We start from the raw sequence: 17,004 nt of genomic DNA, 5'->3' as shown, positions 1-17,004 counted from the left end.
GTTATACTGGCTAGCAGGCCAGTCGTTGTTTGTCTTCTAAAATCCCATGCATCGATGACTTACGACCAAAATAGCTACCTATCTAGATGATAACAAGAAAAGGTAGACGACGTCACGCTGTGATTTTACATTTATTAACGTCTCGCAATGTAATCATAATAGAGTTCTTACTGCACTGACACGCTCCCAAATCTTAACAGGTTGGCATATAGATAGCGGTTGTTATTGTTCCAGAATCACGGCGTAGTTTACGTCGACGTGAAGTATCCACGGCGCAGCCGTTTCGTAATTTCAACCAGTGTTATCGTAAGTACAGCCATTCCTCAAATGTACACTGCAAACGAAATAAGGACACCTTTATGTTAGTTCCATTCCTCAGCTAATTTACTATTCTTGGCTATATTCTCCTGGGAGGCAAATGTTCAGTGGTGAACGTTTCTCAAGTATGATATGGAGTTGAACTAGACTAGAGGAACTCCAGCACAGTAGACGGCAGTGTTCACCTTTTATTCCAGACTATCCCATAGAAGAAGGATGATCGGAAGACATCGTTTGCATTAACAAATCAATGCTAGCTGAAGTGTTTCAGTTGACAAGTCAGGTATGTAAAGTTGTCTGACTTTTCTTTCTTCAAAATGTTTATCACAACGCTTGATAGGATGCATAATTGTTACATTACCACTTAACGTTATACCGCAATAGCTAATGCGTGTCTTGTTGATGTTCGTGTAATGGTAGCGTTAGTAAGCGGATATATTAATGTAGCTAAGCAGTCGCTAGCACATCTAGCTCACACCAAATACAAGCTGAATAATCTAAGTTAACCTTAGGCACCTGGACTAGCTGGCTAATTTATAAAGTTGCGAAATCTTTCCAACGTAATACTGATGTATTGTTATAATGTTATTGAGCGAGATACGAACATGCTTGTAATTTTGATTTGCAGGTATATATTGTATTATTTTCTGTAACGTTAGTGAATATGTAACCTCAGGAATAACTTGTTTGTTATCGCTAGCTAGATGGCTAGATGTAGGTTAGCCGCCTGAGAAGAAGGCTTTGCTTGTAACATGAGCTAGTTAGCATGACACCACTCGACACGCCTATACTCCAAATATTAAGCCAAACAGTAGATTGCAATAAGGTGAAAACTTGTAAACACTCAATCATTATATTTATTATTCGATTGTATCTTGCGTATTTTGCATTAATTGTAGCTCACTGTGTTGACGTAGTTTTCGATGAGCTAACGTTACGTTACACTGCTATCTATAGCTTTTGCACGTTGGGGGAATGGCACATGATCACCTCGGAGTTCGCCCTTTTGAGTAACTAAAATATGTCTGCAGGGTTAACCAGGTTGTCACGTAGTGTACTAACTTGAGCCGGCATGCTGAACGCAGCGATTGATGTTACAGGCCTATAAAGCAAGGCTATACGGAATGTCTTATGTTATATCTACGGGTAGGTTTTTAATACCTAGTATTGCTACAGAGTGCGTTTTAAAACCTAATCGTCAGACATGGCCCACAGTGGAAAGCGTAGTGCCTGAATGGCTTAGTTTCGCACAATTTGGCTCAGTTTCGCACAATTTTCTAATGTAATGGGCCTTCTCGTCAACTGCGCAGGCCCGGTAATGGTAGAAGGCTCTTGTTTGGAATGCAATGCGAACTCCTCTTGTACCCTTCAGCCATAAAACTACTTGGATTATGCACTCAACTGAAGTGTTGAGCACTGACAGCACATTTGCATCTAGACAGAATAAAACAACATTCTCAGTGAAACATTTATTGCATGTGTTTCTCAAGGTGAAGTTGAAACAACCCAATGAAGAAGTTTTTAAATGCAAACATTGAATGATCTTTCAACTGCCATTGCACATGTTTGACCACAGCAGTCCTGCCGATCTTTTGCATTCAGAGCAACAAGCTGTACATTCCTGTCAGAAAAGCCTACTAGCAACCAAAAAAACTATTACTTGGAGCTTGTGGAAGACATAGCCCCTTATGACACCAGCAAACATGTCCAACAGGACAAATGTTGACCGAAGTCAGTTATTTCAAGCCAGTGCTCACTAGCACATCAGGTTTTATTCTTTTGGGGTTTCTTTGATTAACATGATATATTATATGATGATATAGTGCTCTTCAGTAGTAGTATTTACCTGGCGAACTTGACATTCACTGTGTGTAGAGGTGATAATGGAGCTCACCCACTTGTTTTTACTCTACAAGATTCTGAATTTGTCGCGATCAGTTGATTGTAGTCCTACTGCTTTTGAGAAAAAGGTGGCATAAGGAATAGCTTAGATCTAACCCAACACCAAATATTGTGATATTTTTAGCCCTGCTTTCAACATTTTTCTCCAGATATTAGTGTGTGCCCACCCCAAGTGGTGCCATCATGTGGCAGGAGGCTCGGAAGCATGAGCGCAAGCTGCGCGGGATGATGGTCGACTACAAGCGGCGTGGGGAACGAAGACGGGAATATTATGAGAAGATTGTGAGCAGAACTCTTGTTACTATTCTGCCTTTAATCCCAGCCATACCTGAAAGTTCCAATTTGTGTAATGTAATCTCTGATGTGTGTCCTTATCTACAGAAAAAGGACCCAGCCCAGTTTCTACAAGTGCATGGGAGAGCCTACAAGATCCATTTGGACTCAGCTGTTGCTTTGGCGGCTGAGAGTCCTATCAATATGTAAATTGAAACTTTTTATTTCTCACTTCAAATGAAACTGATATCATACCCAAACCAGGCTCTGTACCTGAATCTAGCTAACTTCAAGATAACTTGACATTACACATGATCCCATGTGTAATTTTTCACATTTACCTTTAATGCCACGTTGCCACAAAAGTGTCACTAAATGTAGCCATTGTAAGTCGGATGTAAACAAACAAAACTTTGGTTCACAATTATAAATGCAACAGGATAGATTAAGTATGCCAGGATTCTTTCTGAACCGTGTCTCACAGTGCAGTTGATCAACAGAACACCAGTGAAAGCAGTACTCTCTTGCATTGCAGGGGAACATATTTTGTCTTGTTTGAGCAATTCAACTTTGTATTAACTAACTTGTTCTCTTAAGGATGCCATGGCAAGGTGATGTCAACAATATGATTGACAGATTTGATGTGCGGGCGCATTTGGACTACATCCCCCCTTACACACCTCCACTTCTGAACACAGTGTGAGTATCTGGTTATATGTTCAGACTTCATAACATCCCACTATTTTAATACTTTTTTTAAACCCACCAAAACAAGGGACTTCACACAAAAAAAAGCCACATTTATTGGTGAAGTAAAAGCTTGTCTATACATTGAAACAGCCCAGCACATACAGAGATACTTACTGAGTTGAGTTCTCCCTTGTTTTCTTTGGCAGCACCCAGGAGCAGGAGTCTGAGGAGAGGAAGTGTAATTACGAGCGCTACAGAGGGCTGGTGCAGAACGATTTTGCCAGCAGTGAGTGTCCATGACTGCTCATCAAAGTTCTTCATCCTACCTGTCTGCTGTCGCTCTGTGTGTGTGTGTTTTAGTAATAAATGCACAGAGAGTATTGGCAAAATCATTTAGTAATGTCCCTGTAGGAGATCTAGAAATGCCTGCTGATCTCCCTAATTTTTCTTCTTTATTGTTGATAACAATTTCTCTACTGCTCTGAAATCTTTTTCAAGCTTTTAAATTACAAAGAGGAAGCTTTTGTGAGATACATTTTTTTAAACCCTTAATAGTCCAAAAATATCAAGTGAGAAATTTCATAATGATGAAGAAATCTTTCATTTTTTTATAAAACCATTTCCAAACATCCCCAAATTGTTCCATAAATCCATGACTGGAAAAGTATAGAGTGTAGGCCAGCTCTAGAGGAAGTACAGAAATAATGATGAGATGCTTCAATGTGATCTCAACAATGTTTATTTGTCTTTGAGGGTGTTATGACCTTAGGGGACTGAAACAGTTGTCATTTCGCTATTACAGTTGTACTTAGAGCTCGCATGGTTGCCTGCACTCCATATTGCCGTTGATGTCAGTTTAGTACTTGGCTCTTTAGTCCATTCATTGATCAGTGCTTTCTCTTCTATTTTGAATGCAAACATTGAATGATCTTGCAACTGCCACTGCACAGATTTGACCTGCATTCAGAGCAACAAGCTGTACATTCCTGTCAGAAAAGCCCACTAGCAGCAACCAAAAAAACTATTACTTGGAGCTTGTGGCAGTCATAGCCCCTGTAAATGTAGATCGTGAAGTGTTCTCTGCCATGTTTCACTGGATGTTGATACCTTGTTTCTTGCCTCCCTGGCATCAATTCCACTCAAGGAGACAGGAGTTGATAATTTGGAAGTGTTTTTCGGGCTGGCCTGCAGTGCCACCCTTTTGGCAGTGTGATGAACTGCAGTGCCACCCTTTTGGCAGTGTGACTTAACTTTTTTCTTGTGTCTGTTTCTTTTCAGTCTCTGAGGAACAGTGTTTGTATCAGATCTACGTGGATGAATTATATGGTGGCCTGCAAAGACCAAATGAAGATGAGAAGAAAAAGTGAGAACAGCAACTAATACTAATTTTAAATGATAAGCCACACAAAGTGACTTGACGTTTTGACAGGCGGGTTTTTCGTTTTGGCGTGCATTCATGAACCCTTCAGCCAAAAACTACAGTTTGTTTTTCTCATTCTGAATATAATCTTTCATGATACAGTTACGTGACACTAACAAAACCATTTTTTATTTGTATTTTGTGATTACCAGGCTTGCAGAGAAGAAGGCTTCGATTGGTTACACGTATGAGGATAGCACAGTCACTGAGCCGGACCCTCTGTCAGACAAAGAGGAAGAGGAGGACTCTGAGGAGGAGGAGTCTGAGGGTGATGAAGGCATTCCTGACATTGGTAAGCAGCCGTGGTCTTTCTCATCTCCTTTCAGTGGAAGTACTCATTTAGCCAATTTCCTCATGCCTCATAAGTCTGTGTATATGTGTGTGTGTGTGTGTGTGGTTGTGTCAGATGTTGAAGTGGACGTGGATGAGATCAATGACGAGCAGGTGATGGAGCTGAACGGAATGGCCACCCCTTATGGCATGGCAGAAGGAGACTTTGTGAGGTAATGGCTGAAAAATAAACAAACTAAATGTCCACGAAGAAGAGTACAGTCTTGTCAGTTTTAATGTTGGTGGCTTTTACAGCTGGTACAAAAGCTAACCATTAACTTTGGCTTTCTGTGGCAGAATGCTGAGGAAGGACAAGGAAGAGGTGGAGGCCATCAAACATGCGAAGGCTCTGGAGGCAGAGAAGGCCATGTACTCTGTAAGTAGTACTATCATTGTGTTGTCTTGTTTGTATGGTTTAAAGCAGTGGCTTTCATTTAACAATGAACTATGTTCATGTCTGATGCTACTGTTAAGTAGCTAGTTCTTACTGTTGTAGTTCTCACATTGACTGTATTTAAACAACAACTCTTAGAAACATTTATACCTTTATCTGGACCAGTACTTTATCTGGAGCAGGTTTCTCTAAAAAGCTTTAGCACCCAGCCCTGCGTATGTGTGGACTGAAAGTGATTGCATGACTGTCACTGTGTTCCTGTTGCTCCTAGGGTCGGCGGTCTCGCAGGCAAAGAAGGGAATTCAGAGAGAAGCGACTGAAAGGCAGACAGATCAGTCCACCCAGGTAGGAAATCATCCTTTACGCTCAATCTCCCAGTACTTTACATCATGCACACACGCAGCAGTCGGAATAAGTCTAAACTCTTGTCCTCATTTTACTAGCTATGCAAGGAGAGACAGCCCCACCTACGATCCCTACAAACGGTGAGTGTTTTTAAATGGGTTTCATTAGCTCTGTTTCTTGCATTGTTTTAGGTTTTTTTCCTCCTAAAAATGGTCATGAGAGTAACTGGTCAGTGTCAATTACTGTTCTATCCATGTTGTATGGGGGCGACAGTGGTAGAGGAGTCGTTTATTAATCAGAAGGTTGCTGGTTCGATTCCCCACTCCTCCTTACTAAGTGTGGAAGTGTCCTTGAGCAAGACACTGAACCCCTTACTACTCCTTATGTATAAAATGCAAAAAATCTTTGTAGTCGCTTGTATGTGCAGGCTATAGAGCCTCTCCAGGTAGCAAGAGTAGTGGGAGGAGAAAGTCAAACAGTAACCTATTTGTGCTCTCTGTTAGTGAACTTGCATACTGCAAATATTCAATATTGTTTAATACATCACTCAAAATCCTGCATTTGACCCACTGCTCTGAACACCAAACAATTGATTAGTTTCTAAAATCAAGTCTGAAGTTGTTGGACATTGTGTCAATGCCAATTGTCCATTCTGTCCCCCTTCTCCACCACAGCCCTCAGTCCGAGTCCAGCTCTGAGTCGCGGTCACGCTCGCGCACCCCAGGCCCTGAGAAGATCACCTTCATCACCAGCTTTGGAGGCAGTGATGAAGAGGGCGGCCCCCCTACCCAAACCCCAGCCAGCGCACCCTCCAGCAATACGCAGCAGCAGCACCCCGCAGGTCATAGCAGGGGCTCCCGGTCGGTAGCTTTCCCCTTGGCTTGTCATTGGCTGTCTCCTTATATTAGTCATGTGTTTTGAGTTTCCAATATCAGTTTTTAGAACATGTTTTTTCAACCAAGCAAGTGCCAAACTTGACCGGGGTTATGTCAGTTTGACATCAGAATTGCAGTTTTTAGGACGATAAGATCTGCCTTTACAAATATTAATGAAACATGTATAATGTTCTGAAGGGCCTATGTAGGGGCCACGTGTCTCTATTTACATTGCAAAATGTTCTTATCCATTGGTAATGGTCATTCTTAGTTGTCACAAATCATGATTTCTAGCTTAACCTTTAAAAAAATGGTAGGTAACAATTTTTTCTGAAGATGAAAAACACACAAAATTATTACATTGAACATGAAAAAAGTTTGCGCTTCAGTAAACCTGTGTGTGTGAGTAACAACTACTTTTTGTTTCTTTCGCACTTCACAGCCGAAGGCACTCGTCCTCCAGCCAGTCCTCCTCCTCCCCGTCTTCATCGCGCCACTCATCACGCTCCTCCTCTCACTCCCGCCGCAGTGGCTGGCGAGGAAACAGGGACGGCCGGTACTCTCGGTCCCGATCGCGACAGTTCTCCGACTCCCATTCCCAGCAACGCGGTGGAGGTGGTAGCGGCAGCAGCAGCCACAGAAGGCGCTATGACCGTGGCCACTCGCCGCACTCCCGCTCCAGAGATAGGGACAGGGACAGGGACAGGGGCCGACGATACACTTCTCACAGACGCACTAGGTGGGGCATTCACAACTGTAAACTGGACTGGACCATAGAGGTTTTACCATAAAGAGGACGGAGACACTGCACACGTTTCAAAACATGCACGTTTATAGAAAATAAGACCTAATCTTGGCTTTCCACCCTCAGATAAGCATGACTAGTGTGCAATTGCATATTGCAGTTGACATTTTATTATTTTAAAAAACGTTTATATTCTTTTCTCAAACATTATTTGTCTAGAGAACTGTTTAAATATGCTCGTGTTTCCTCTTAGGTCTCGCTCCATATCACGTTCAGCCGATCGTTTCCGGCGAGGCAGTCGAACGCTGGGCCATCACCGTGGCGAGAGCCGCAGTCCGAGCCCGTCTCAGTCCCCTCCCCGAAGCCGCTCGCCTTCCCCTGGATCCCGCTCGGCCCCACCCTCCACCAGCTCTCTCTCTGACAAGCTGAGAAAGTGAGTGGCTGAGAAGCCACCAGACAAAGCAGCCTTTAATCATACCTCCCCTGTTCAAGTCAATGGTTTTATATTTCTCTCACATCCCCCTTTTTCCCCCTCTCCCTCCCTCCCTCTCTCTCTCGTTCTTACAGGGCTGATACTCCAGGTGGTAAAGAGTCCGGAGCTGCCAAAGTCAGTAAGAATTTTGATCTCGCTGGGTTTCTTGCTAAAGTCTACGCCTCCCTCATCCCTGACAGGCTGATGGGGTTGTAAACCAGGCCTTGCAGCCTCTTCTATGCCATGTGACATTTTGTATCCATTCAGAATTGCTTTACTGGTCCCCCAGGCAACCATTATGCCCTTCCAGAGCTCCCTTCCTGAGGACGTCCTTCTAGAAGAGTCTATGCGCCTGTGTTTTTGTTTGTGCCGATGGTGCATAATATTATTTGTGCATCATTTTTTTTTGTTTTGTTTGTTTTTGTTTTGTTTTCATTTCACCTCCATTCTTATATTTTTCTCTTCCTGTCCCATGGCGGAGAGAAATGGAACTCCACTCCACTGTCTAACAGCAAAACATTAAGCTTTATTAAGTTTAGGACTTCGTGGTGTTCTGAATAGCAATGTCCTGTTACTATGTTTGACATTTTCAACATTTTTAAATGCATGACACATTGGAACCATTCTGACTTTAATCAGCCAGATATTTTGAGCATCACACAAACATAAATGTATCTTGTAAAAGTACTATGTAAGTGCTAGTTGGCTAAATGTCTTTAAACCTGGCATTTGGTTATGTCCCAGCATGACAGGATGATGCAATGGTAAAATAGAAACCTCAGGATGGATAGAATGTCAGAAAATGAAAGTCTGTCATAAATTCCAGCTCGGAGGAAGTCAAGAGGGAGCTTGCCACTTTGACACTGAAACTGCTGTTTCAAAAATATGCTTGTCTGAATGATGGTTACATATTAGTTGTAGCCATGAGGTCAAGTCTGAAGAGCTTTAGGTTCTTACTGTACATACATAGTTTAATGCTTATGCAGCATATGAGGCTTTTGAGTGCGTGCCTTTGACCTTCTGTCGTGCCTTAGTCCATGCCTTTGACCTTAGCCTTATATTACCAGTTCCATAAACATTTTAATTTCCCTCCTATGTTTGGTCGCTTCTTTTGATGCCAATGTGTTTCTTTTAGCCCAAGATGACTCCACAAGAGAAACTGAAGATTCGAATGCAGAAGGCCCTCAACAGGCAGTGTGAGTGTCCATACCTCCATACAATCAAACCAGATTAGAAAATGTTCTAATCAATCAGAATTAAAACTTCTTTGCTATCCTTATGGTATTCAGAGCATAAGGCTGTTCCACAAGCTATAATATATTTTGGCTCAGTGAACGTCCTAGTATTTGATACCCTGTAAAATTTGTATTGTGTGACTGCACAATCTTCAGACAGGGTATTTGTTGTCCTGATAGTGTTACTCACTGGGAAGTTATACAGTGTATGAAAAACGTACTTAACCTGTTACTGCAGTGGGATATTTCGCCTTAATTTGGAACGATTTGTACTTACACATAATAACACTCAATATCTGAAGTTGTACACAAGATACAAAGATCATTCATATCTTAAATTGAAGAAGACAAATGGGCCAAGACATGCATTCACCTCCTGACTTTTATTTTCATCATTAAGTATCGATTTCAAAGCATCATATACAGAACAAAATGTAAAAAATGTAAAAAACGCCTTTCATTTTTATGTTTGACAGTGTGTGGATGGTTTCAAGGAAAAAAAAAAACTGTCATGTCCTATATTTCCTGATTCACCATGTTCCTGAGAAACAAAGTACAAAGTTTGGAGCAGATATCTAAAAATGTCCAGGTGTTGCACAGCAATATCTAAATGGTGCATTCAGGCGTCTCCAAGTGTCCAAAACCTCTCCAAGCTCTCCAAATGCATAAAAAATGTTCTCATTGTATATCATTGTTTTTTTTCGTTGTACAGACATATATAACTCCATTTTAGACTAATATTATAATTTCTTTTGAGATTGGATTGTGTCACTGTTGGAGACTGTGCAGCTGGTAGTAGTGGTGGCGACAGGGGTGGTGGTGGTGGTGGTGGTGGCGACAGGGATGGTGGTGGTGGTGGCGACAGGGGTGATGGTGGGGGTGAGGGTGATACTGAAGCTGGGGCTGGGTCACTGCAAGATAAAAACGTTGGACAATATCAATATTTTGACTGGGTCATGCCTTACAATTGAATGTTGCTTCATGTTATTTACTAAGCTAATGCACAAATATGTAAAATGTAAACATATGTAAAAAACACCATAGTCAAGTTGAAGTGTGATAATAACATAGGCATTATGCATTCAGCATGCATTTAGCAGATGTAAATAAAACATTTCTATGCGATTTGAGGCAAGAAGCAGGTTGTGCTATGTTAGTATGTTGTAGCCTACATTGCAGCTACGTAAATACAGCAGCACCATGCTAACCAATATCCATTACTAACAAACTACATCCCACAATGATAAAAAAAAAATAAAGCACTAAAGAGAATAAGGCATATGCATAGCTTACTGGTATGCACTAAAAAGTAGTTGATTTAAATTACTTACGCATCGAGGATGGCATCGATTCCATTCACTCTTCCGAGTCCATGCTAGTCCATGCTGAGTCCATGCTGAGTCCATGCTAGCATGCTAGTCCATGCTGAGTCCACTGGCTTCCGTCGACGTCTTCATCAAAAATCATCCCATGTATTTCACTCATCTGCAATCCTCGTCTTGCCATGATGGATGAGTACAAGGGAGACAAATTGCAGCCAAAAATATGCACAAACAAGCCCTCAGGATCGTGTGGACCAAACCACTTGCTGTGCGCATTTGTAGGTAAACAAAATGGCCCATTTACGCACCGGGAGCGCAGCTGAGACTCTTGAGTTGCGCTTTCAAAAATCTAAACTCCAGGACTGAGCAATCAGGGCAAATGACCTACCTACTTTTTTGTTAGAATCTCTATTATTCGGTAAAACAGGTGTCAATCACTACTGAGAAGTCTTACAAGAAGTGTAAAGTGATATGATAGGACATGCCTAAGCAGCCTCATGATTGAGAGCTGATGCCATTGGTGGTAATGCCTGTCACTCATGACAAACATGTGTTTAACAGCCAATAAAATCCAAAGATTCTGAAAGAGGGGGTCTTAACCTTTGTAACCATATGTAACATCACGTGATAACGTCGTGTAGTGTTGCCAGGAAGAGAGCGAGAAGATCGTAATCAGAAACATACACAAAAGTGAAAGTTTTTTCTCAATGTCGTGAGCAAGTGAATAAACAACTTTATGGACATAACCATGCAGTTCAAGTCTGTTTTTTAGATGTTTTGAAGGTAAATGAATGTTCTATAACGTTATTTAAGGTTACGTTAATGCAGAAACACATTTAAATGGCTTAGTTATGGGAGGAGGCTGCTCCATATGTAAAAAATGAGGATGTGTCATGGTGTGTTTAAAATCGTATTTATTTGTAATGGATGCATGTAGACAACTGAAAATCGGTTTACACATAGTTGGATTACCACAAAAAAATATTAAATGGGAGTTTGAATCATATTTTCAGAAATAGAATTTTCAGGATTTGTTTTGGCGATTTATCCAGTACGGGCCCGCCCCCGGGTCCATTAGGGGGCGTTAAAGCAGTAACAAGTTAAAAGGTTTTAACATCCTTCGTTATCATTTCCGGTCCCAGCCAAGGCGGATAAAAAGGCAGCCCAGGTGAAGGTCCAGCTGCAGGAAAACAAGCGACAGGAGCGTGAGGGGGAACTCCGAGCCATGGCCCGCAAGATCCGTATGAAGTAAGAGAACACTGTGTGTGTGTGTGTGTGTGTGCGTCTGTGTGTGTGTGTGTGTGGGTGTCTTTTTCTTAGTGAGTTTATGAATAGCAGCAGGCTACACCGAGCGCCATTTGAGGTTTTTGTACTCGTATGAACACTCAATATAGGGAGCGTGAGCGTCGAGAAAAAGAGAGGGATGAATGGGAGAGGCAGTATGGAAGAGAGAGTCACTCGCCCTCCCCCTCCCCTGTGCCCAAATATAGTAAGTTGTTCAGTACCACAGCTGACATCCTCTGCAATACAACTTAAATGAAGATCATATCAAAGCATTAGCAGGAAGTTCACTGAGAAGTAAACAACTGTGTTCCCACCCACAGGCCGAGATCACAGTTCCTCTCGAAGGTCAGTTTTATTTTTGTGAAAGTTGTGACAGTCTGACACACCCCACCAGCAAAAGATTAGTGTAGTTAAATTTAAGACCACACAGTCATCATTGTCTAAGAATGATGTGTCTGGGATCTGCTGAGCGTCAGTGTAACCGTGATATGTCTGCCACACAGGAGGTCACGTTCGAGGAGCCCTTACTACCGCTACTGATCTACGGAACAAATCTACAACACGCGTCCTGGAGAGAGACACAGGAAACCAGACAGGACTTCCGAAGAAGACCAACATTTAAAATCAAACAAGTTACACGTCCGCCATCCTCATTCTGTAGTATACCTCCAGATGCTCAAATTCAGCCATTTCCCCATTTTTTTGTTTGTGTATGTTTTGAAGGAATACAACTGCACCATCTGAGTCCATGTAAAGGATTCTCGTCAGAGAATAGACCTCTATAGTTGAGGCATAAAATGACGGAAGTGAACAACCACTATATATTTCTGCACCCCCAGTCTCCCTTTTCTCTTCCCTTACAGATTTAGTCATTGCCAGGATGACCTTGTGGACATTTTTGGATTTATATTGTAAAAGCAGGTGTCAACTATCACTGCAGTGAACTTAAGTCTACCCCTTCTATACAGTCATAATATCAACGCCTAATCACCAGGTCCATGTGAAGTGTGCATGTGTTTTATCTGCTGGGAAATGCAAATAAAATACTTCAGAACTTCGGAACTTGAAGCTTCTCTTTTTTTTCTTATTCAAGTGCTATGTACCGGTAGTTGATTTCTTCGGATGGATCCTTACGTTATACAAGCCAGTCATGTAATAGATAGATAGATAGATAGATGGTTACTTTATTAAACCAGAGGGAAATTTTAGGACGTTTAGTAGCTTATACAACTCAGACACAACATACAGGAATCACATACACATATGGGAAAAACATGTTCACAAGGAGTGGGGTGGAAACAGATACAAGAATGGGTCTGACCCTTTGGTACAATGTGCATGCTTGTGAGTGAGAGTGGAATGGAAATTAGCCCTAGTGACTAGTGACTATGTTTATGACAGAGATAGTGACACACACTGAATTGTATCTGTGTGTGATACACACAGTGAAGCACATTAACCCAGAGCAGTGAGCTGCTTTGGAGCGCCTGGGGAGTAGTGATTGGGGTTAGGTGCGTTGCGCAAGGGCACTTCAGCCGTGGATGTTCTACCACTCCCCTCGCCCACATTTTTCCCACTGGTCGGGATCAAACCGGCCACCTTCCGGTTACCAGCCCGAAACCCTAACCAGTAAGCCACGGCTGCCTTGTAGATGCCCAGGAGGAAAGTGTTTTTATTGATAGTGCAAAGAGATGCAGACTATAAGAGATTATGTTTGCGAAGGGGCTAGTATAGGCAGTAAAGGGATGGAGAGTGGGTTGGTATAATAAGATGGGGTGGGCGGACTGAGGTGGAGTCATGCAGAGATGACCATCTCCCCCCACCCCTTCTGCGTGGAGTTGAATAGCTGAATGGCCCTGGGGACAAAGGACCTCCTTAGCTGGTCCAATGAGCGTGACAGGAGTCTGCAACTGAATATGCTCCTCTGTCTATTGAAAGTTCTGTGTAGTGGGTGGTGATCATTGTCCAAGATAAACAACAACCTGCTCAGGGTCCTCCTCACAGTGCAGTTCAGTGCCAACAACAGCTCCCGCCGTCCTCACCAGCCTGTCCAGTCGCCCCGCATCCCTCTTCTTTATGCTGCCTCCCCAGCACACCACAGCATAAAAGAAGACACTGGCAACAACAGACTGGTAAAACATCCAAAGGAGTTTGTTGCAGACATTGAAGGACCTCATCCTCCTCAGGAAGTAGAGCCGGCTCTGACCCTTCTGGTAGTGAGTGCATCAATGTTGGCTGACCAGTCCAGTTTCTTATCCAGATGAACTCCTAAGTATTTGTAGGTGTTGACCACCTCCACACTGACCCCCTCAATGGAGACTGTTAGTAGAGGAGGCTGTAGTAGAGCACTTCTGGATGTGGCATGATTCTGTGTTGTAGGGGAAGTCAGATGTGTACAGGGTAAGCTGGACTGGTGATAGCTAATCACCAGCAGCATTGGTTTCCATCCATCTATGACGATGGAGTCATGCCCCATGGATTCATGCCCCATGCATGCATGCAAAGATGCTCAAATTAGTTCTGTTGTCCGTTATGCATCAGAGGAACAAAACTAGAACTGGTCCATCAGACTTCAGAAATGCCTGTTCAGTTTATTGACTATAACACAACCAGACAGATACCCTTAATTGAACATCTTTAAAAATCCAGTTACGGGGCAAAGCTACCTTTAACCAACAAAGCACCTGAAAATGTAAGGGAAATCAGATTGGGACGTAAGGAGAATTGTAGTGGCCTTGTTAACCAGTAAATTAACCAGAATTTGTAAAGCCTTCCGTTGTTTAGTAGAGTACATCATTCCTCCACTAGGTGGCAGAACAACATTATGAGTTAAGGCCTTTGCTCTGTTCAGTGAACAAAACATAACAAAGAAAAAGACTGAAAGCTGTTTGACTGAAATGGGTTATTTCTTCAGAGTGGTGTGTTCTAAGTGTATAGAAGGCAGTGAAAACGCTTCGCCAATATTACATTGTACTCCCTCACTACCACTGAGTCTGCCATTGGCCAACTACAGTGCCCTCCACAATTATTGGCACCCCTAGTGAATGTGACCAAAACAGGCTTTGAAAAAATATGCTGTTTATCCTCTTGGTCTTTCACATAAAATATTCACAAAATCTAACCTTTTCATTGAAGTAAAATTATTGAAAGAAAAAAAAATGTTGACATTAAATCAATATTATTCTCCAAAACAGGTGTGCCACAATTATTGGCACCCCTTAATTTAATGTTTTGAGCAGCCTCCCTTTGCCAAGATAACAGCTCTGAGTCTTCTCCTATAATGCGTGATGAGGTTGGTGAACACATGGCACGGGATCTGAGAACATTCCTACATACAGTATCTCTCCAGATCCTTCAGATTCTTAGTTCAACGCTTGTAGACTCGGCTTCAGCTCTTCCGTCAGATTTTCTATGGGGTTTAGGTCAGGGGACTGTGATGGCCATGGCAAAACCTTTATTCTGCGGTCAGTGAACAATTTCTGTGTTGATTTTAAGCTTCCTAGAGGGGGCTGTTAGGTTTTCATTTAATATCTGCTGGTATTTGATGGAGTTCATGATACCATGTATCCTAACAAGATGTCGAGGGCTTTTGGAAGATAAACAGCCCCACAACATCAAAGATCTGCCACCATACCTAACAGTGTGTATGAGGTGCTTTACTGTATGGCAATCTTTCTGTCCAAACCCACCCCTGATGTTTGTTGCCAAAAAGCTTTATTTTGGTCTCATCTGACCATATTACTCGGTCCCATTGAAAGTCTGACTTACATTTGTCAAACTGTAGGCGCTGTAGTTTGTTGTTGATTGACAGCAGAGGCTTTTTTTCTGGCAACCCTCCAAAACGATGATGTAGGTGGCGTCTGATGGTAGTTCTGGAGACTTTCTGACCCCAGGACTCAATTTACCTCTGCAATTCTCCAGCTGTGATCCTTGGAGAAACTTTTGCCTGTCAAACCATCCTCCTCAAGGTGCATGGGGTCAATTTACAGACAGGTCCTCTTCCAGGCTGATTCCTTACATCTCCTGTCGCTTTGAACTTCTTAACTATTGCCCTGATTGTGGAAATGGGTATTTTCAACTGTTTATATTTTTTCTTATATCCTTTTTCCGATTTCTGCAGCTCAACAACTTTTTGTCACACTTCGACACTGTGTTCTTTTGTCTTTCCCGTCTTGATGAATGACTAAGGGTATTTGGACTGTGTCCCCTCATATTTATACCCGAGTGAAGCAGGAGGTCATGTTTGACCACTTAAGAGTTCCTAATCAAACAGGTGTAACTTAAAAATGTAAAACATGACTGGTAATATACTTATACAGTTAGATTTTAATTATAAGATTGTCTAGGGGTGTCAAAACTTGTTGCACCTATGTTTTGGAGAAAAAATATTAAATATTTAATTTAATGTCAAAAAAGTATATTTATTCTTACAATAATTTTACTTCAATGAAAAGGTAAGAATTTTGTGAATATTTTGAGTAAAAGACCAAGACCAAATCAGCAAAGACACATTTTTTCATAGCATGTTTTGCCCATATTCACTAGGGGTGCCAATAATTGTGGAGGGCACTGTAGATGCTATAAGCTTATACCACCATCACACTTCTCAGTGATGCACAGGACAAGATGTTCCAGTCCTTGTTCTAGTGTTCAAAAACGAAATGCTTGATTTACTCAGTGGTAGGAATTTTTTTTGTAGCTTTCCTGCGCATACCAGCAGACAACTTCTAGAACCCAAAACTATAAAGCGTATTATTTTGTATGAATTCCCTTTGGAACATGTAATATGACAAGAAAGATTGCTTCCAGGCCTAAACAGCGCTTCGACACTGCAGTTGTTTTCTTATCTTTCATTAAGAGGCTTCCTAGTCTCTGTGAATGCCTTAGCAGAGGCCTAAGAAATATTTTTTTTAAATCCATATATCTGGGGTGCAGTGGGTTTGTTTATTGCAAAAAAAAAAACACTGGACACCTGAGATTTGTATTCACTGTGTTTTCCTATTCTGTGCATGTACCTATAGTTCCTATAAGAACACCTGTTAAGAACTATGCAAATATGAGAAATGCAGTTTGCAGTGCTGTATGCATACATTCATACGACTGAACTACGGTAATATAGTATAATAAAATGTTTGCGGTAAGTAAGCTAAGCACTTCAGATCAACTATAAAAAATATTACCAACCAGCAGTCTTGCTCACCTAAGCTTACATTATATTGGTTGTGGGGTTCACAGACGGGATTGAAACATTACATTGCACCTACTCACCAGAACAAATTCCAGGTAGGTGTAAACCTACTTGGCAATAAACCCAATTCTGATTCTGATTCTGATTAATAATATATGTGAAATTGTGTTACTTAAGCGATTTTGTCTAGCTAGTTAATCACCAGTGCCAG

General features: G+C 41.8%; 1 protein-coding gene across 4 annotated transcripts; it reads left to right on the top strand.

Moving 5' to 3' along the window:
- Nucleotides 1-456: 456 nt before the first annotated feature.
- Nucleotides 457-12,629, top strand: clasrp (CLK4-associating serine/arginine rich protein). 4 transcript variants are annotated; one of them, XM_080845137.1, is made up of 20 exons: nucleotides 457-601; nucleotides 2,370-2,502; nucleotides 2,602-2,699; nucleotides 3,091-3,192; nucleotides 3,390-3,469; nucleotides 4,462-4,546; nucleotides 4,756-4,895; nucleotides 5,010-5,106; nucleotides 5,231-5,309; nucleotides 5,599-5,672; nucleotides 5,771-5,812; nucleotides 6,347-6,532; nucleotides 6,990-7,286; nucleotides 7,546-7,725; nucleotides 7,860-7,899; nucleotides 8,900-8,960; nucleotides 11,464-11,569; nucleotides 11,716-11,810; nucleotides 11,926-11,950; nucleotides 12,109-12,629. In XM_080845137.1, exons 2-20 carry the CDS (start codon nucleotides 2,404-2,406, stop codon nucleotides 12,143-12,145), a joined length of 1,923 nt encoding a protein of 640 aa, XP_080701263.1. In that variant the 5' UTR covers nucleotides 457-601; nucleotides 2,370-2,403; the 3' UTR covers nucleotides 12,146-12,629. The 4 variants fall into 4 exon arrangements, 2 of the variants coding, with proteins under 2 accessions (XP_080701263.1, XP_080701264.1); XM_080845138.1 differs by lacking the exons at nucleotides 11,716-11,810; nucleotides 11,926-11,950 and having other exon boundaries at nucleotides 458-601; XR_013968778.1 differs by lacking the exons at nucleotides 11,716-11,810; nucleotides 11,926-11,950 and having other exon boundaries at nucleotides 459-601; nucleotides 7,860-7,903.
- The last annotated feature ends 4,375 nt before the right edge of the window (nucleotides 12,630-17,004 follow it).

Source organism: Sprattus sprattus (assembly GCF_963457725.1).
Source record: "Sprattus sprattus genome assembly, chromosome: 9".
In the NCBI taxonomy this organism is placed as follows: Eukaryota; Metazoa; Chordata; class Actinopteri; order Clupeiformes; family Clupeidae; genus Sprattus; species Sprattus sprattus.
The sequence above is the reverse complement of the archived record's forward strand: the minus strand, read 5'-3'. Positions and strand labels throughout refer to the sequence as shown.